The sequence below is a fragment of the Colletotrichum phormii genome (genome assembly GCF_030913505.1).
Source record: "Colletotrichum phormii strain CBS 102054 chromosome Unknown BDP81scaffold_30, whole genome shotgun sequence".
In the NCBI taxonomy this organism is placed as follows: Eukaryota; Fungi; Ascomycota; class Sordariomycetes; order Glomerellales; family Glomerellaceae; genus Colletotrichum; species Colletotrichum phormii.
This window is the reverse complement of record NW_026851472.1, coordinates 462,343-482,850: the sequence shown is the minus strand read 5'-3', so window position 1 is coordinate 482,850 and position 20,508 is coordinate 462,343. Positions and strand designations below refer to the sequence as shown.

The window sequence follows — 20,508 nt, the reverse complement described above, 5'->3', positions numbered from 1 at the left end:
CAGACGAGTCTAGAACTCTGGGTTGTATCGATCAGGGTCCAACAGGCTTCTAAAAGTGCATATGCTGTTAATTCTGCGATGCACTAAAGTAAGGAACTTATGTTGCTGGATAGAAAGCGAACCCCTGCTTATCTTTGCCGATATGCGCCGCAGAATCACGAGTAACAGCAACAAGCTGATTGGTGGTCTATACGGCCGTTGCAAGCCCGAACAGCTTAAATGGTGTGGTAAAGGGTGCGTGTCCGTCCCATTTCGTACAAAAGAATGAGGTCTAGTTCAAACCTCATGAAGTCTCAATTCCGTCCTGCCGAAATGGTGCAAGGCACAATCCAGGCCATGAAAATGTGCCTTCCTCAATGCGTAATTAAGTAAGTAGCAATGCCGGCCCCCAAGCCTACCTGAAGTACATTGGCACGATATCCACATGTACAGAGATCCCGACATTTGGTGTTTTTAGGCCATGATGGTAAGTGACAGCAGGGCTGTGCCGCAGCAAGCCCCCTCTCGTAGAGCTGAATTATGAAGTGGTGTTTGCCCGTTGGTTCTACACATTCTGGAGAGGCCAACGTACTTTGCCATCAGAACTGTCCCAACACCCAAACTGGATTTCTGATCTGTTGGTTCAAGAAGCAGTGGATCCCAAGACGTGAACTCTGAAAACCAATTCTGTTAAGGTGTCAGGATATCCGCATTGACACGCATCTTACCATTCTACACGGCGAAAGTCTCGATTCCTCTCTCAGCTATTGATCCTACAAACTTCCAGCTTGAAAATATGAGCTCTGACCTCCCTCCTCCTCCCTCATACGACGACGCCGTCTCCGCCGTCGCCCGCCAGCCGCCCTTTCCGCGTCCAGACTCCGTTGCGGTCCATCACATCATCGTCGGAACCGGCGCCACCTCTCTCTCCCTCCCGTTTCCCGACCCTGCTGAGGTTTGGAAGAGTCGCGACATCTCCGTCCAGGACTGGGCCGCCTTCGCCTCCAACATTACCGCGGCACTCGACGCCAACACCGTGGACGACAAAAAGCAGGCGACAAACATGGAGGAATACAAGGAAAAGCGCTTGATGGAAATTGTCGAGGGTTGGAATCGTGGTTTCTTTGAGCAGCGCGGCCTCAGAGTTGTCCTCAACGGACAAGATGATGCTGCTCCCACTGCAGACTCCTCTGCTGACGGCTCACGGTTCAGTTTTGGCCCTAAGAAGTTTGGGGTTCAGATTGGAGGGGGTATTTTTGGCGTGGATCTATCTAAGAAGCCTGTTTCGGAGAAGTAGACGGCAATTTTCGCCATCAAGTTCGAAGTAAACCGACTTGATGTGCAGAGAAAAAGGAAAATTGTCGCTTGAAATTTTGAACACAATGGAGCGCAACACTGTTGGAATTGGTATCAAATGTGTTTCGCAGCATTCATGTTCTCTTCTGCCATTCTACTATCGACAAATTTCTGTCACGGACAATGAATTGAAGTTTTCTGAACACGAAGCAACTCAGTAAAGGCCTAGAATGTCGAGGGAAAATCAGAAGAAACTGCGGAAATACCAGACGTTGCGCACTTTCGTCAGGAATATGTAAGCTCGAGGTTTGGCACATTCTCAGCCTATGCTGGCTTTGAAGCTCTCCGCTTTCTCGAGGCAAGGGATCAGAACAGGTTTTGGATCAAATGAGCACTAACATATTTAGATACTTATGAAATCTTCTGGCAGAGTCGGGTAAGAGTCAGTCAGGTAGTACACGTACCTTATGCTTCGCCGGCCGTCTCCCAGATCATTCAATTCTCTAACACCTATACCCGTATCGCTCATCATCAGCTATGAAGAATTAGACACGATAAGGACTAGTAAGGCCTGTTGCACCTTGCACCAAACTGAGCAAGCATCCCGATTTGACTTGGATTACCTTCTAGTAATTGAAAGTATCACCGGTGACACAGGCTCTAGTTAGAGTTGTTCACAGCTATACTAGGCTTTATTTGTTAAATTGCAAAGCTGAAGAAGAAAGACTAAACTAAACTAAAGAGCGCAGGATCTGTCCGTAGACTTATAGGCTATGGGCAGATCTTCTGGAATATTCCGTTGAACAGGTGGAGTTCTGCGAGTAAGATAGAACCCCCCTTCTCGGATGTTGTAGAAACTTCCATAAATGAAGGCATAGCCTTGAAGTGGGGCGTAGCCCGTGACAACCGGGCCCCGAAGTCGGAAACGAGGAAAGCTTCATTAAACATCCGCTATTACACAATATGGCCCGATCCACCACCCATTCCCTCCGTTGTAGGGGAACCGACTTCCATATCCGTAAAACGGAGAAGCTTGCCGTCTCCAACCAAATGAACCATATTAAGTGGTTCTCACAGCTCCCGGCCGCGAACCCCATGTCGCGTCATCAGGCGCAAGGGGCTTTAGCATCCGTCATAGCATCCGCAGTAGCAAACCCCTACGTCAGCCCCACCAAGAGCCCCTCCCCCGAACGCATCCACATCACGCATGATTTGGTTGTAAAGAGGACATGGAGTAGGCCGAGAGTGAGGTTAAATGCCTAATCCTCCAAGTTATTTTGGACCTAGACTGAGATTTCATTCGGGTAACCCAATAGGGACTCAGTGCGAGAAGCGGAAGGATCTCGGCTATTCCACGTAAGCGAGAGAGATCATAACGACCGACGCCCAGTCGTTCAATCGAACCCGGTCTTCATACTACGAACTTTATATCGGATGCCTGCCAAATCCCGCTTTTCATCTGCCTTCAGTTCGTCCAGGCGTCTTGTTAACCTAGCGTCTCTTTAACGCATTCCTTGTACAGAGAGACCGTTCCGGCTTAAGCAATATGCCTCCGGCTCGTGCCAGGCCGAAGGCGTCCACTAGCATCTGTCTCCAACAAACAAGTGCCGCCCGTTCGAAAACTCCGCCGGATGCCAAAACAAGAAAGATTAGCCGAGCCAGTATCCGTTACATCAAATTCTTTCAGCCCCTCTGGCTATGCTAACATGCCGCCTCAGGCATACTTGATATCCTGATGTTATAGCTTCCGCTTTAATGGCGTGTTAGCAAAATCGGCATGACTCGTGCGTTGGCAACTAGAAAGTATCCTCAACTATCAAGTCAAACACGCTCCGGCTCCCTGGCAGAGTCTTTCTTCTGTACCAAAACGACTGTTTCTTTTTAAGGCCATCGTAAACGACCTGATCACCAAGCGCCAAGGGCAGTCTTTCTCCACTGTTGGGATCCACGACATAGCATCCGTTCAATTAGCTGGAAAGCTTCGAGTGGTCCCCATGCCTTGTCAAAAATGTCGATAGTTTCAATGCTCCCTTTTACGAAGAGGACCTTATCTTCGATGAGCAGGTTCCCGCTAGCCTTTTACTCCATCGATCTACCACAGAAAGCTCGCCTAGCCATCATCATGTTCCTCATATGCAGCGTCGACCAGCCGTCCGCTGTATTGGCTCTTCAACCCGGTCTCTATGCCCGTTTGGCTAGCTCTCACCACAGATCGGAGCATCGATCGAATGTGTCGAAGAGCTTCCTGACCCTGGTTTGAACTTGGTCGACACGAAGTCACTTCCACTATACCGGAAGATCGTGTTGAATGTAGCAAGACTGCAGTTTGTGCGTCCGCGTGAGGTCCAAAGTTCCAGTTCGGAGCCTTCAGCAAACCCCACCAGAACATTGCATCAGGCTGCCTGGACATTCCGAACATGGATCTTTTCGTCTAGGATATTGCCGTCAATGATTGAGAAGTCTCAATAATAGCCGCTTAGTTCTCCTTGGTTTGCTGAAAAATTTCCATCCCAAATCGCGTCTCACATCAGTCCACTGGCTAGTTCCATTCACACTCATCAATATCTTCGTCAAATCCCACTTGAACGTTTCACGCAGACAGTCTTACACAAACAAACCTGTAGACTATCATCTTACTACACGTAACCGACAAAATGAACCCCAGCCGTACCCAGATGATCGCCTTTTGGCAGACTTACGTTGCCAGTCTCGAGCCTTGCACCCTCAATCTCGCTGGCGGTTTTCGATCTGTCGACAACCAGCATCGCACCATGGACATTCCTGTCCATGAAGACGGTCTGGCGAAAATCCAGCAGTTCTGCACCGAAATTGACGTGCCCTTGGCCGCTGCTCTGAAGGCAGCCTGGGCTATGGCTCTCCACGCCTACGCCAACACTGACGGCGTGCTCTTTGAAGTCGTTGAAGGCTCTCTGGGAGCTGACGAGGTTTCGGGAGAGCACGCGACCATATGTGCCCCCCGGGAATCTCTTGTCCGTTTCCAATTCGGGAATAATACGACTTGTGCACAAGTCGTCAGCGACATGGACGCTGATCAGTCTAGCAGCGGCGATTTCAAGATGGTGAACATCGCCCAGGCTTGGGGGGCTGCACATGGAATCACTGGCTCCTTATATAACACCAAACTGGCACTGTGGGATCATGGTGATCAGGTGTCATCCAACGTCGTTCTTCCGTCAGAGGTAAACGACAACAATCAGGTACGCTGTCATGTTCATGTCTTTTTGGCGAACGCTCACAGCGCGCATGTGAAATGCCGTGAAAGTCTAATTGGGCGATTTTTCTCACAAATTTGATAGATTGCTTGTACAATCCACTTAGGCATTCGGAGGCACTCTATCAGCCTACATGTAGAGTACGAAACATCCCTTGTGTCCGACTGGGAGGCCGGCCATATCGCTACGACCTTCAACCACATGGTCAATCTCATCACATCGCAATACACAACACCAATCCCATCGTTGGACGTTGTTCCGGCATCTCACCTAGAAGAACTCGAGCGCTGGAACCATGGAAATCCGCAAGCAATTCAAAGCTGTGTACACAAAGTTTTTGAATCCCGCGTCAACTCTCAACCCGACGCTATCGCCGTGGCTACGCGGCAAGGAGACCTCACATTTCGCCAACTTGACGACTTGGCGAATAGCCTGTCACATCGCCTCGTGAATCTTGGCGTCGGCCCAGATATTTTTGTTCCTGTTCTCTTTGAAAAAAGCGTCTGGGCCCTAGTATCTTGGTGGGCTATCTTGAAGGCTGGCGGCGCCTTTGTACCCATGGATGTTGGCCATCCTGACCAGAGACTTCACGACATCATCTCAACATGTCAGGCAAGCCTTGTTTTGACATCATCCTCTAGTTCGAGTCGAGTTTCAACATTGGACATTCAAACTCTTGTTGTCGACCAAGACCTCATGGACACATTGCCTAAGAAGACGTCACCACCAAGGACATTAGTTGCTCCCCACCACGCCGCCCTCGTCATCTTCACCTCTGGAACCACAGGCAAGCCAAAGGGCATCGTCCTCGAGCACAACGCTGTTTGTACGGCATCCGCTGCACAGGCTGTGGCCTTCAACATGGGACCGGGCGATCGTGTGTTGCAATTTGCCTCATATACCTTTGACATTGCCCTCTCCGACATGTGCACGAACCTGATGGCCGGGGGGTGCGTGTGCATCCCGTCAGATCAAGAGCGCATGAGCAACCTTTCCGGATTCATCGCTGACATGGGCGTCAACTATGCCAACTTGACGACGACAGTCGCCGGCCTCTTAGATCCGACGTTAGTGCCTAGCCTGAAAACCCTGGTGCTTGCGGGCGAAGCAATCACAAAGGAAGCTATGACGACCTGGTCCGGCGTTCTCAAATTGTACAACGGCTATGGTCCCGCAGAATGTTCTTTGTGTACTGCTTACGGGCCCATGTGCATGGATGATGAGCCTGCCAACATCGGTCTCGGTCTCGAGACCATCTGCTGGGTTGTCGATCCGAACGACCATAATCGCCTCAAGCCTCTTGGAGCCGTGGGCGAATTGCTCATTGAAACTCCTCTCATGGCGCGAGGTTATCTGAATGATCCGGAGAAGACGCAAGCTGGATTCATCTATGATCCTCATTGGGCCTCCGATCGGTCCGGTCGCCAACGACGTATGTACAAGTCTGGTGATTTAGTCCGGTATAGCGAAGACGGTACCCTGATCTACTTGGGTCGCAAAGATCACCAAGTTAAGATCAATGGTCAACGCGTCGAGTTGTCCGATATCGAATTCCATGTCCTGGCAAATCTGAGCAAGGCCAGTCAAGTCGCTGTTGATTTGGTTCAGTTCGGATCCGATGCTCGCAAGACCCTCGTTGCCTTCGTCTGCGTCGAGCAGGAGAGCCATTCGGCAGAGAGCTCATTCGGCGAAATCTTCCTGCCTATATCAGAAGACCTTCGTCCCAAGCTTCTGGCTCTGGAGGAGAGGCTCTCAAGTCGCTTACCCGGGTACATGATACCATCGATGTACATGCCGGTTTTTAGTCTGCCAATAACGATCGCTGGCAAATTGGACAAGCGGACAATCCGCGCCCATATCGCCCGACTCTCAAGCGCACAAATTGACAGCTATTCTCTCGTTGACTCTATATCTGCTGAGAACAGTGAGTCAATGTCTACGACTCAGTCAATGCTCTCCGGACACTGGTTGAATATTCTTTGTCTGTCACAAGCGAAAGCCATCCGCCCAGAAGACAGCTTCTTCCGGCTTGGTGGCGACTCTTTGACTGCGATGAAGCTTTCAATCTCTTTGAGAAAAGACAAAGTGTCACTCAGTGTTGCTGACATCTTTCGGGGGCCGACTCTGGCTCAGATGGCTGCTCTAATGACTCGTGTCACTGACGCGGAGGACGAGACTACCTTGGCTCTGGCTGAGCCCTTTTCCCTGATTGACAAACACCACCAGACCTCAGTTCTACAGAATGCTGCTGAGCAGTGCTCTGTACCTGTCGAGTCTATCACAGACATCTTCCCTTGCACGCCCCTGCAAGAGGGTTTGATGCTCTTGTCGGACAAGGAACCTGGCTCTTACATGGCTAGGAACGTTTTCCAACTCGGTCCTGAGGTCGACATCCAACGTTTCAAGGATGCATGGGAGGAGGCCGTCCAAACCACACAGATCCTCCGAACCACGATTGTTCACAACGATGAAATAGGATCTTTACAGGTTGTCATTGATGGGACTACCTCCTGGGAGGACAGCGAGCTCAGCCTCGACGTCTACCTTGTCGAGGACAAACCCGCCAACATGACCTATGGAGACTCATTGAGTCGTCACGCAATCGTTGGGAACGGCCGGGAGAGGTACTTCGTTTGGACGGCGCATCACTGTGTCTTTGATGGCTGGTGCATTCCCATGCTCACCGAGAAACTCGCCAACCTCTACGACGGCACGCCAGTTTCTCTATCTATGCCATTCAAATCGTTTATCCGTCACCTCCAGGATCTCGACAAGGGGATCGCAAGCCAATTCTGGAGTCAGCAGTTGGATCAATCGAGACCAGGCTACTTTCCGAAGCCAGTCACACACGAAACTGCCAAGGATTCCATCGTCGAGAGCGTTGCGACTCATGCCATCAGCTTTTCACCGACAGCGTCCGACATCACTCCGTCTACTATTCTCCGGGCGGCATGGGCGCTGGTTGTCGGGAAGAACTCTGATCAAGACGACTTCACCTTTGGCGCGACCGTCACGGGTCGTAACGCGTCCCTCGATGGGATTGACACGATGATGGGACCGACAATCACAACTGTACCAATCAGAGTCCGTATCGACAGGGAGCGAAGCGTGTCCGATTTCCTGGCGGCACTGCAATCTTCCTCGACCGAAATGATCCCTTTTGAGCATTTTGGCTTGCAGAACATCAGTGCCATCAACAGTGACGCCAAGTCCGGCTGTGGCTTTCAAAATGTCCTCGTTATCCAGCCTCAGTCAGAAGAGGCCACAGTTTCGTCCGGCCTCGACATTCAATTTACGAACAAGGGTGGCATGAACGGCCACACCTACCCCCTCCTAGTCGAGTGCACCCTGGGAAGTGACCGCGTTGAGATAATCGCGAGATATAATCCCGCGTGCCTCACGACCGACTACATGGCGCGCGTGCTGCACCAGTTCGAGCATGTGATCGACCAAATTACCACTAACCCGGAACGCAAACTAGGAGACGTTGATTTCTTCAGCCCTTGCGATATACAGCAGCTCTCTAGATGGAACTTTAGAGCACCAACTACTGTGGAAGCCTGTATACACGAACTCGTCAGGCTTCAGGCTATGCAGCAGCCAGACAGGCAGGCAATCTGTTCGTGGGACGACAATCTTACCTACGCAGAACTTGAAGATCGTTCCACTAGACTAAGCCTCTACCTTGTGTCGCTGGGGGTATCGAGTGGAGAGATTGTGCCTCTGTGCTTTGAGAAATCTGCCTGGACCATTGTGTCCATGATTGCCGTTCTCAAAGCTGGAGCAGCTTTCGTCGCCCTGGACCACTCCCACCCCATTGACAGACTTAACGGTATTGTACGAGACACAAACGCGAAAGTCTTGCTAACATCTGGGTCTCTAGAGAATTTACTAGATACTACTGACAAACTTGTAGTTCCAGTAAGCGGGGACTTTGTCGAGACATTGCCTCCGTCGTCCGATAACGCGTTGCCTTTGCCGACGGTCAACCCTTTTGATGCAGCCTACCTCATCTTCACCTCTGGCTCCACCGGCAAACCGAAGGGAACCATCCTCGAGCACAAGGCCTTCTGCTCCAGCTCGCTTGCCCACGGGAAAGCTCAGTTGACAAATTCATCTTCCCGTGTCCTCCAGTTCTCGTCGTACGCCTTCGATGCCTCCCTCGTTGAAATTCTCACCACCCTCATCCACGGCGCTTGCGTCTGCGTGCTAAGCGAGGAAGAGCGCATGGGCGACATCGTCAGCGCAATGAACAGAATAGAGGTCAACTGGGCCGTGCTGACCCCATCCTTCATCAACCAGATTTCACCGCAGCAAGTACCCCAGCTTAGGACCCTCGTCCTGGCCGGCGAGGCCATGTCTCGGAAAGACATCGAGCGATGGGGTGCCGCGGTGGAGTTGGTGAACGGGTACGGGCCCTGCGAGTGTGCCGTCGTCTCCGTGGTCAACTCGCATGTTACGGTGAACACGGATCCGAAAAACATTGGGTTCCCTACTGGCAACCGCTGCTGGGTGGTAGATGCTGCGGACCATACACGACTCGCACCCATCGGTTCGGTTGGCGAGCTTGCTATCGAGGGTCCGACTTTGGCTCGTGGCTACTTGAATGATCCGGGGAAGACGGCACTGGCGTTCGTGGAGCGCCCGCGGTGGCCTATCATCGGCCTGGAGACAGATATTTGCCGCATGTACAAGACGTAAGTTGTTATTATCTCGGAACATTTTCTGAGAGAAAAAGCAATACTGATCATGCAACCGCAGAGGCGATCTTGTTTGCTACAATCCCGATGGATCCCTCAACTTCGTTGGCCGGAAGGACACCCAGATCAAGATCCGCGGCCAGCGAATCGAGCTCGGCGAGATCGAGCAGACCCTGGCCTCCTGCCCCGATCTCCAGCACGTATTTGTGACTGTGCCAAAATCAGGCAAGCTCCAGGATCGCCTCGCAGCCGTCATCACCGCCAGAGCTGGTGACACTTCGGGAGGGCCACTAGAAGGCCCCCCGTCCCTAGCGTCCCAGCTTCCGAGGAACACCATCGCCAAGATCATTTCAGATACCCATCACAGGCTTACTAACGCCCTTCCAATCTTCATGATACCGACAGCCTGGGCTCTTGTCGCAGCAATGCCGATGAACAAGTCCGAGAAGACTGACCGCAAGTGCCTGAACCAGTGGCTGGTTGATCTCGAAGACGAGGTCTACAATACCATTATGGACGCAACCTCCGGTTCAGATGAGGACACTCAAGCGACCACCACAGCCGAGCAGACGATTCAGCGTATCGTCAGTCGTGTCCTGGGCCTTTCCATTGAGAAGACAAAGATGTCCTGGTCGTTTGTAGCAATGGGTGGGGATTCCATCACTGCTATGCAGGTCAAGTCAGCGTCCAGGATAGAAGGCTTGTCTTTCACGGTTCAGGACATCATTCGAAGCAAGTCTCTGATTCAGCTCGCCTTCTGTGCCCGGGAGATCGCGGGCCATGAAGGCAAGCCTCCAACGTACGTCGAGCAGACCGAGAAGATATTTGATCTTTCGCCTATCCAACAGCTGTACTTCGAGCAAGCTTTTGTCGAAGGCTCGTGGTTCAACCAAAGCATGGCTGTCAAGATTTCCAAGCATGTTGATGCCTCGGTGCTATCTGCTGCAGTTGTAGCTTTGGTCCGTCAGCACTCGATGTTACGCGCTCGCTTCTCCCTTGGACATGAAGGCCGCTGGGTGCAGAGGATCACTGAGGATATCGACACTTCGTATGTGATTCGGCACTTCACAGTCGACGAGGAAGCCGCGATGGACGACATCTCGACAAGCAGCCAGCTAGAGATTGACCCTGAACAAGGTCCCTTGCTCATCGTTGACGCGTTCAAGGTTGACGACAACAGGCAATACTTGTTCCTCACCGCAAGTCATCTGGTGGTCGACCTTGTCTCCTGGAGAATCCTCCTCGATCACCTGCAAACTCTGCTCGTCAACAGCGACGCGTCAAAATTTGTCGCGACGCCGTTCCAGCAGTGGTGTGAATTGCAAGCCCAGCATGCACAGGAGAAACTATCGCCATCTTCTATCGGCTGCTTCGCAACAAACAACTCTGAAGCGGAGTTGGAATTCTGGGGCCTCGAGGGAAAATCAAACACCTACGCCGACACCTCGACGGTCAGCTTTGTCCTAGACAGCGCAAAGACCAGCAAAGTTGTCAGCGGGGTTCACCAGTCTCTTCGCACCGACTTCGTCGACCTGGCTGTCGCTGCGCTGATGCAATCTTTCATCCAAGCATTCGGGACGCATAGATCGCCAACAGTCTTCCTCGAAGGACACGGCCGCGAGACGTGGGACGAGGCGGTCGATAACTCGTCTACCGTCGGTTGGTTCACCACAATGTACCCTTTGCAAGCTACCTGTGTTGATGTCATCGACACTGTCATCTCCGTCAAAGATGCGCGCCGCGCTGTGTCCAACAATGGCTGGTCCTATTTCGCAAGCCGATTCTTGAATGACGATGGCATAGAGGCTTTCGGTCAGAGCGGTCCCGTCGATGTGATTTTCAACTATGCCGGACAGTATCAGCAGCTTGAGGAAGATGGCGCCCTGCTGCAACTCGACACTAAAAACTTTGCCAGAGCCACGCTGAACGATATCTCAACCTCTATTCGACGTTTCGCGGTATTCGAGGTCAACGCCGAGGTACACCATGGTGTCGCCAATTTCTCCATTGTTTACAACAAGCATATCAACAATGCTGGCTTGGTTGACAAATGGTGTCATAACTTCCAGAACACTCTTACGGAGACTGCGTCACGATTAGAGGCTATGGATCCGAGGTACACGGCGTCCGACTTCCCTCTGCTCTCGCTATCATCTACAACACTCGATGAGTTGCTCTCTCGGAAGCTACCCAGCTTGGGGCTTGGCCAGCAGGATATTGAAGACATGTATCCCTGCTCTCCAATGCAACAAGGCCTTCTAGTGAGCCAGGCTAAGCAGGCTGGCAGCTACGATGTTCAGTTCTACTGGGAGATTGTCGGTTCAGTCAGCTGCGACCACCTCATTGACTCTTGGCAACTGGTTGTAGATCGACATCCAATTCTTCGAACCATCTTCCTCGAGAGCTCTCGTGATGATGGCTTGTTCGACCAGATCGTCCTCAGGCCTCGCTCTGTTTCTTGCCCGACAAACATCATGGACAGCGGGAAGGACACTACGTCTTCACGATTCTTTGCTGCGGTCATCGATCTGCCCGTAGAAAGCAGCGGCAAACCACGACACTGTTTGTCGATTCTGCAAACCGGGGACTCGACGTTCTGCAGACTTGACATCAGCCACGCCTTAATCGACGGCGGTTCGACAGCGTCTTTGGAGCACGACTACGCTCTTGCATGCAACGGATACCTGGGAACCCTCAACCCCCCGCTTCCCGTGTACAAAGATTTTATTGAGTTGATCTCCACGCGACCGATGGCAGACAGCCTCGCATACTGGACTAACTACCTTCGCGACGCCGAGCCTAGTCTCCTGCCACCCCTTCTCGATAACAACAACGACTCAAGGGAGACACCGGAAGTGCGCTACATCGACGTTGAGCTGAGAGATACCGCACGATTGATCAACGAGTTTTGTGCCAACGAGGGGTTCACTGCCTCTAACTTGTTCCAGGCTGCGTGGGCCATTATGTTGCGGACCTTTGGCGCTTCGGAGACGACTTGCTTTGGGTATCTCGCTTCTGGGCGCGATTTACCGATTTCTGGGATTCAAGATGCCATCGGGCCGTTTATGAACATGCTCATCTGCAAGCTGGTCATCTCTAACGAAGCTACGGTCGACAGCATCTTGGGGGCGGTTCAGGATGATCTTTTGAGTAGCTTGCCTCATCAGATGTGCTCCATGGCGGAAATCCAGCACTCGTTGAATCTGTCCGAGGGGTCACTATTCAACACTGTCATGTCGTTCCAGAGGTTGGACAAGACTGAATCCAGGGACGACGCAGGCAACATTCGCATTGTCAACCGCGGAGGAAAAGATGTTTCCGAGGTATGAGGTCGAATACTTATGAATGCTTGGTTGTCTTGCTTGCTGACCAAACGCTTTTGAACAGTTCGACATCACAGTCAACGTTGGTCACTCCCAGGACGGCTTCGAGGTCTCCTTGGGATACTGGACAAACTTCATGTCAGACGGATTCGCAACCCACGTCGCAGCCACCTTTTCCCACATCTTGGCTGAAATTGTGCGCATTCCTGGCCAGAAAGTCAGCGACATTAACTTGATGAGCCAAAGTAGCCTCAGCACCATCAAGGACTGGAACAACTGGACACCCGACAGCTTCGATGAAACCATACAAGACATTTTCGAAGCCCACGCTGCATCCCACCCTCAGCGACCAGCTCTTTGCAGTATGGATGGAAACCTCACGTACGGCGAGCTCAAGCAGCTTTCGGATACCCTGGCGCATCACCTTATCAGGATAGGTCTTGAGCCGGATACCTTCGTCCCCATTAGTTCAGAAAAGTCCATCTGGGCTATTGTTGGTATGATGGCCATTCTGAAAGCCGGAGCAGCTTTCGTTCCTCTCCCGCCCTCCGATCCACCGGCGAGAAAGGTGCAGATCCTGGGACAGATCAATGCAGCCATCATTCTTCTTTCGGAAGCAGAGACTACGACATGGCTACCAAGAGACGGTCTCAAAGCAGTATCGGTCGGTCTCAACTCCATCGCCCAACTTCCATCACCTCCTGCCAGCCTGGCCGACAACCCTCCCTCGGCCAGCGCCGCCTACGCTCTCTTCACCTCCGGCAGCACCGGCGTACCAAAAGGTGTAGTCATTGAGCACGAATCTCTCGTTGCCAGTTTACACGGCCAAGGCAAGGTATATGGCATGTCCCCTGAGACACGATCCCTCCAGTTCGCATCATACACCTTTGACGCATGCATCATCGAGATCTTCGGCCCTCTCTACCATGGCGGCTGTGTCTGCGTCCCGAGCGACTCGTCTCGTCTAGACGACATCGTCAACTTGGTACAGACCTTGAAGCCGAATTGGACGTTCCTTACGCCTTCGTTCCTGCGGCTGCTCGACCCGAGTCAGGTTCCAAGTCTCACAACTGTCGTGGTCGGAGGCGAGGCGCCCGATCGTCAGGGCTTGCAGATCTGGCAGCCTGTGCTGAAGCAGCACATGAACGGATACGGGCCGACAGAGACATGCATTATCTGCGTTATCAATCGCTTCGACTCCCCGACTACCAACCCGGCTTGTATCGGAAAGGGTGTTACGGCCAGGACCTGGGTCGTTGATCCTGAAGATCACCACCGTCTGATGCCGGTTGGTTCGATCGGAGAACTACTCGTGCAAGGCCCAATTTTGGCTAGGGAGTATCTAGGAGACGCCGCAAAGACATCCGCTGCCTTTGTTGAGTCTTGTGCTTGGCTAGATGCGAAGCCATCTTCCCCCGTCTGGGAGCAACGCTTCTACAAGACTGGCGATCTCGTCCGATACAACCTCGACGGCAGTCTCAACTATCTCGGCCGGAAAGACGCTCAGGTCAAGGTCCGAGGTCAGCGTCTCGAGCTTGGTGAGATCGAATCTCATGCAAAGTCGTTATGGGGCGAAGGTCTGGTCGTCGCAGACGCGGTGAAGCTCGGGGCCAGAGGAGACACTCAGGTCCTAGCATTGTTCATTACCGCCGAATGCTGCTTTGATAAGGGACAGAACATACCGACAAGTCTCGATGAAACCTTCAAGCAAAGGCTCAGAGTTCTCGATGAAGGATTGAGAGGCCGACTGCCTGGCTACATGGTTCCGTCCATCTACATTCCGACCCCGGAGATCCCACTCAGCGTTGCCGGTAAGACGGACAAGCGCAAACTCCGGGCGTGCGCGCACGACATTACGGAGGAGCAGATTCTCTTGTTCACCCTCGCCACCCAGAATAAGCGCAGCCCGGCTACCGCCATGGAACAGACGTTGCAGCAGCTTTGGGCTGAGCTACTTGGATGCCCCCACTCGTCAATTGGCTGTGATGATAGCTTCTTCCGTCTTGGAGGCGATTCCATCTTGGCTATCAAGCTTGTGGCATCGGCTCGGAAGGCCGGCGTGTTCCTCAATTTCCCCATGATATTCAACGCGCCCATACTCTCCGACTTAGCGAAACAGGCTTATGTCTTGAGCGATGGACTGGCTGAGAACGATGTCGAGAAAACTGAAACACACCTGGGTTCAGTGCCTTTCTCGCTCGTCGATCACGATCCCAACGTCGTCCGAAAGGTCATCTCGGAGCTTCTCGGTGTTTCTTTAGAGAGCATTGAAGACGCATATCCAGTCACGGCACTCCAGGAAGGATTGATGCTGCTCACCACCAAAGAGCCTGGCGCGTACGTCAGCAGGCAAGTCTATCAGCTAAGCCAATCCATCGACCTGGACCGCTTCCGCCGGGCCTGGGAGACTTTTGTTCAGTCGACGACCATCCTCCGTACCCGCATCGCCAGTCTTGATCTTCTTGGTACACTTCAGGTTGTGGTCAATGATGGCGCCGGCTGGAAGACCGGCACAGATCTCGACCAGTACTTGGATGCTGACGAACATCTGCCTATGGCGTTTGGCGATCCCCTGTGTCGCCTTGGTCTCGTCCATGATGAGGTTTCGGGAAGCAACTACCTTGTTCTCACTATCCACCACTCATTATACGATGCATGGAGTCTGGAGTTGGTCCTCAAGGCCGTCGAATCCATTTACGCCAGGCAAGTTGCCCCAACAGCGACAACGCCTTTCAAGGATTTCATTGCCGGTCTAAAGCAGTCCGACGCCGACGCCTCGAGGGACTTCTGGCTATCTCAGCTCAATGGTATCTCTTGCTCCCCTTTCCCTCAGCTTCCGAGCACAGGATATCAGCCGAAGCTAGACGGGACCATTTCCAAGTCAATATCCCTAGCAGGATTGGCCAACAAGGACGTCACTGTTGCGACTTTTCTAAGGTCAGCCTTAGCCGTCTCCATAGCCAAATTCACCGGAGAAGAAGAAGCAATCTTTGGCGAAGTCTTGGCGGGAAGAAATTCCTCAGGCGGCGATGTCTCACTTGTCCTGGGCCCAACGATTACTACCGTGCCGGTGAGGATCAAGATTGAGCAAGAACAGAGCATCACCAGTTTCCTTACCTCTGTCCAGAGGCAGGGGACCGCAACGGGTCCCCATGAGCAGTTCGGGTTGCAAAATATCAGCCGTCTGGGTCCCGAAGCCGCAGCCGCCTGTCGTTTCCAGACGCTTGTCGCAATCCAACCCGCCGAGCAGGCCGCTCTGATGGACCCCGGGATTATGACGCTGCATCAAGTCAGAGAGGATACTTCCGAGAACCTTGGAGCGTATAGCCTTATGCTTGAATGCAAGCTTGGCTCCGAGTCAGCTGTGATCAAGGCGAGGTACGACGGCAGTCTGGTCACGGAGACTCAGCTGCAGGGCCTTCTCGACCAAGTGGAACACATACTCGGTAAACTCTCCGTCGACGACTCTGCGCAAGATTTGGCTAGCCTTCACTCGCTGAATGCTCTCTCCCTTGAGAAACTCATGCATTGGAATTCTCTAGCTCCGATGGAGAGTTCCGGAACATGTCTTCACCACTTATTCGAAGACATGGCGATGAAGCAACCCCTTCGTCCGGCCATCCGCGGCTGGGACGCTGACTTCACATACAAAGAGCTCGACGAATCTGCTAGGGATCTCTCGAGGAAGCTGGTGTCGATGGGTGTTGGCCCTCAAACCCTGGTACCTCTGGCGTTTGAGAAGTCATCCTGGGCAGTAGTCTCGATGCTCGCTGTTCTGAAGGCCGGCGGAGCCTTCGTCCCCTTGGACGTCAACTGCCCTCTTAGCCGCAAGTCAGACATCTTAGATCAGACTGGCGCAACCATCGTGCTTTCTTCCGCGGGGGACGTGGACAAGTGGAATTCCTTCACGAACGTTCACGTCTTGGCTGTCGACCAGGATGCCACAATAGGATACACTGGCGCAGAGATCCTTTCCGACGACGACAGTGCCGCCGTTAACGCGGCCGAACCGGTCCCCAGCGACACCGCCTACCTCATCTTCACGTCCGGCAGCACAGGCAGACCCAAGGGCGTCGTCATTGAACACTCGATGGCCAGCTCCGGGGCATCCGGTCATGGATCCGTTCTCAAATTCGGCCCCGACACGCGCGCGTTGCAATTCTCCTCTTACGCCTTTGACGCCTCCATCATGGAGATATTTGCTACGCTGACATACGGGGGCTGCGTATGCGTTCCTTCCGACGGCGATCGCACCCCTGACATCGTCGCCATTATGGAGCAGATGCGAGTCAACTGGGCGCTTTTCACTCCGTCGTTCCTCAAGACGATTAGCCCAGGCGATGTGCCACACCTCAAGACCCTCGTTGTGGGAGGCGAGTCGTGCACTGACGAGTGTGTGGAGACCTGGGCGCCCAAGGTCGAGATGATCCAAGCTTACGGCCCCGCAGAAGCCACCGTCATCAGCGCCGCCATGACCATCGACCCCGGCTCAACAACAACATATAGTAGGGCGTCCAACATTGGATATCCTGTAGCTTGTCGCCTATGGGTCACTGATCCACATAATCATGATGTGTTATCAGCCACAGGGGCGATTGGCGAGCTCGTCATCCAAGGCCCCATCGTCGCCCGCGGCTATATTGGCGAGCCGGAGAAGACACGGGAAGCCTTCATCGATTCTCCGAATTGGTTGAGTGGTCTCTACAAGGGCGAGAGCGCGAGGATCTACAAAACCGGCGACCTCGTACGCCATAATCCCGATGGTTCCATCTGCTTTGTCGGACGTAAGGACCGTCAGGTCAAGGTCCGTGGTCAGCGGGTTGAGTTGGGGGAAATTGAGCACGTATTATCAACATGTGCCGGCTCACGACACAGCATGATTCTTTTCCCCAAGGCAGGAGAGTGCAAGGGAAAGCTGGTTGCAGTGATATCAGCTTCTCTCGTCGCTTCAACAAGCAACTCTCCAGAGGCGATACAACTTGCGAGTCTGACCAACGTATCCATCAACACTCGGGACTTGACAACGATGCAGAACCAGATTACGGAGCAGTTGCCGTCTTACATGATCCCCGAAGTCTGGGCAATGGTGGCAGATGTACCCCTCACGCCCTCGATGAAAATCGATCGTCGTATCGTCACTCAATGGATCGAAGGCCTGAACAGGGAGACCTACACACGAATCCTCAAGCAAGCCAAGACAGGAAAAGAAGATGGCGCGGCCAAGACCCCGGTTGAAGTATCGCTACAGAAGGTCTGGTCTCAAGTCCTTAACCTGCCCATCGAGATCGTTGGCACCCAAAACTCCTTCCTCTCACTTGGCGGGGACTCAATTACTGCAATGCAGGTCGTCACAAAGAGCAGAGCAGAAGGCATCTCGGTCAACATGCAGAACGTTCTCCGCAGTCGCACCCTTACCCAGCTCGCAGCCGGCGCCAAAGGGGCTTCGGTCGCGCCTCTTGTCGCCGCTATGATCGAGGACACGATGGAGCCTTTTGCCTTGTCGCCAATCCAATCTCTCTACTTTTCGCACATTGCATCTCAGGGAACCCATCATTTCAACCAGAGCTTTTTGTTGCGACTTGAGAATAGGACTTCCCCCAAGGAGTTGCGAAGAGCGGCCGATGCCATCGTGTCTCGGCACGCCATGCTTCGCTCGCGGTTCCAGCGACAGGCAAACGAGGCTTGGACTCAGCGGATTGAGACTGAGAATGAGACCTCCTACCGATTCCAGTTCTACGAAGTGGCATCCAAGGATGATATGGCAGCCATTGCCCGGGATACAACCACGGCTCTGTCAGTCGACGGTCCTGTCTTCGCTGCGGATGTGTTCCACACTGAGAACAGCGACTACATATTCCTTGTGGCCCACCACCTTGTCATCGACCTTGTTTCTTGGAGAGTTATCCTTGCAAACCTGGAAGAGTTCCTGTCTGAGGGATCCATTGCATCGGCCGAATCCATCTCATTTCGAGGTTGGACCAATCTACAGGATAGCTTTGCACGCGAGTCTGACGACATGTTGCCTCAAAAAGCACTTCCTTTTACCGTTCCCCAAGTTGACTACAAGTACTGGGGTATGGAAGAAAAGGCGAACACCTACGGCGATGTCACAAGCATTGGCTTCATGCTAGACGAGGCCACGACAACCTCTCTACTGGGCCCCTGTCACGACGCTCTTCGCACAGAGCCCATTGACGTCTTCTTGTCTTCGATCATGCACTCCTTCCGGCGGATCTTCAACGACCGCCATACTCCAGCCATCTTCAACGAGGGTCATGGAAGAGAGTCTTGGGATCCTGTTATCGACATTACCGAGACCGTTGGCTGGTTTACGACGATATATCCCATCTACGCCGACGTGTCTACGGATAATGTTGTAGACACCGTCCGACTCATCAAGGGTGTCCGCCGGTCTATACCACGGAATGGCTGGCCTTATTTTGCATCACGTTTCCTCAACGACAAAGGGCGCCAAGCATTTGGTCAACACAACCGCGTTGAGATGATGTTCAACTACGCGGGCTTGTACCAGCAGCTCGAGCGACAAGACACAATGCTCCACCGCGAAGTCTGGGACGACGCCGACGACGTTCCCGAGATTAGCGACCAGATTAAACGCCTCTCGCTCTTTGAAATCGGTGCCAGCATTGAGAACGGTCGGGCCAGGATGACCTTTGTCTTCAATCGTAACATGCGACATATCGACAAGATCAAAGACTGGGTCAAGGAGTGCGAGGTGGTGCTTCGCGATTCTATTCACGGCATTGAGAGGATGGAGCCTGAGTTCACGCAAACTGATGTTCCGCTTCTCGATCTTACCTTGGAAGAACTCCGAACTTTCAACCAGGAGACCGTGCCACCCATTGGATCATTCGCCGACATTGAAGACGCGTACCCCTTGTCGCCGATGCAGCACGGCATCGTCATGAGCCAAGCCAAAAATGCCACCAACTACAAGTGTCACTTCTCGTGGAAGGTTACCGCGTCGCGTAACAACGGCATTGTCGACTCAGGGCGTCTGGAGGCTGCCTGGAGACAGGTCGTCGGACGTCACTCCACGCTGAGAACCGTCTTTGTCAAGTCTGCAAGCATCAAGCGACTTACTGACCAAATCGTTTTGAGCAACTATCTTCCCTCTGTTGCACAGATTCTCGTCGACGATGAAGTCGAGGCTTTCGAATGCTGCGAGAAGGAAACTGGAGAGACCGCAGATTCGCTACACCAGCTAACAATCTGCACCACCAAAGACCAGAAGGCTTTCATCAGACTTGACATCGATCACGGACTCATCGACGGAGGATCCCTTGGTCCACTTCTTAGTGACTTTGTCAAAGCTTACGACGGCGCTATTCTCGAGGGCACAGGGGCCCAGTACAGAGATTACGTCGAATACATCCAGAGAAGGCCCATGGAAGATTCCATCTTGCACTGGAAGCAATACCTATCAGGTGCCGAGCCGTGCAGTCTGCCGAACCTGTCAGACATTGGCGTCTCTGAGAATAGCCTAGTGACCCTCGAAGTCGACTTTCAAATCCCCGCAAAGTCCATCATCGACTTCTGCACCGCCCACGAAGTCACAATTTCCAACTTCTTCCAGGTCGCATGGGCCCTGCTCCTCCGTACCTACACTGGCACCGAGGATATCCTCTTCGGCTACCTCACCTCGGGCCGCGAGACGCCTGTGGATGGCATTGAAGACGCCATCGGTCTCTTTGCCAACATGATGGTGTGCCGCTTCCGCGTCCAGGGCGAGGCCCCCTTACTCGAACTGCTTCAAGAAGCCCAGCGGGGTTTCCTCCACAACTTGGATCACCAGCATTGCTCTCTTGCGCATGTGCAGCATGCTCTAGGTATGGCTGGACAGTCTCTGTTCAATACGGGTATCTCATTCCAGAGACTCCCGTCCACGTCGGATCAGGGATCTACAAGCCTCAACTTCGAACACCTCAGCGGGCAAGACTCAACAGAGGTAAGCCA

General features: G+C 53.0%; 2 protein-coding genes across 2 annotated transcripts in view; both read left to right on the top strand.

The window, feature by feature from the left end:
* Window positions 1–559: 559 nt before the first annotated feature.
* On the top strand, window positions 560–1,762 carry BDP81DRAFT_440000 (uncharacterized protein). Its single transcript, XM_060591461.1, has 2 exons — window positions 560–1,473; window positions 1,740–1,762. The coding sequence occupies exon 1, from the start codon at window positions 776–778 to the stop codon at window positions 1,274–1,276; it is 501 nt and encodes a 166-aa protein (XP_060439302.1). The 5' UTR covers window positions 560–775; the 3' UTR covers window positions 1,277–1,473; window positions 1,740–1,762.
* Window positions 1,763–3,929: 2,167 nt separating this feature from the next.
* BDP81DRAFT_454698 (uncharacterized protein) overlaps window positions 3,930–20,508 on the top strand; it is a gene marked incomplete at both ends in the record, with an annotated part of 28,008 nt that continues 11,429 nt past the window's right edge. Inside the window, 5 exons of the mRNA XM_060592974.1 lie at window positions 3,930–4,493; window positions 4,593–8,340; window positions 8,425–9,205; window positions 9,270–12,531; window positions 12,596–20,500. Coding sequence (XP_060439301.1) covers window positions 3,930–4,493; window positions 4,593–8,340; window positions 8,425–9,205; window positions 9,270–12,531; window positions 12,596–20,500 — 16,260 coding nt within the window. The remainder of the gene's footprint in view (window positions 4,494–4,592; window positions 8,341–8,424; window positions 9,206–9,269; window positions 12,532–12,595; window positions 20,501–20,508) is intronic.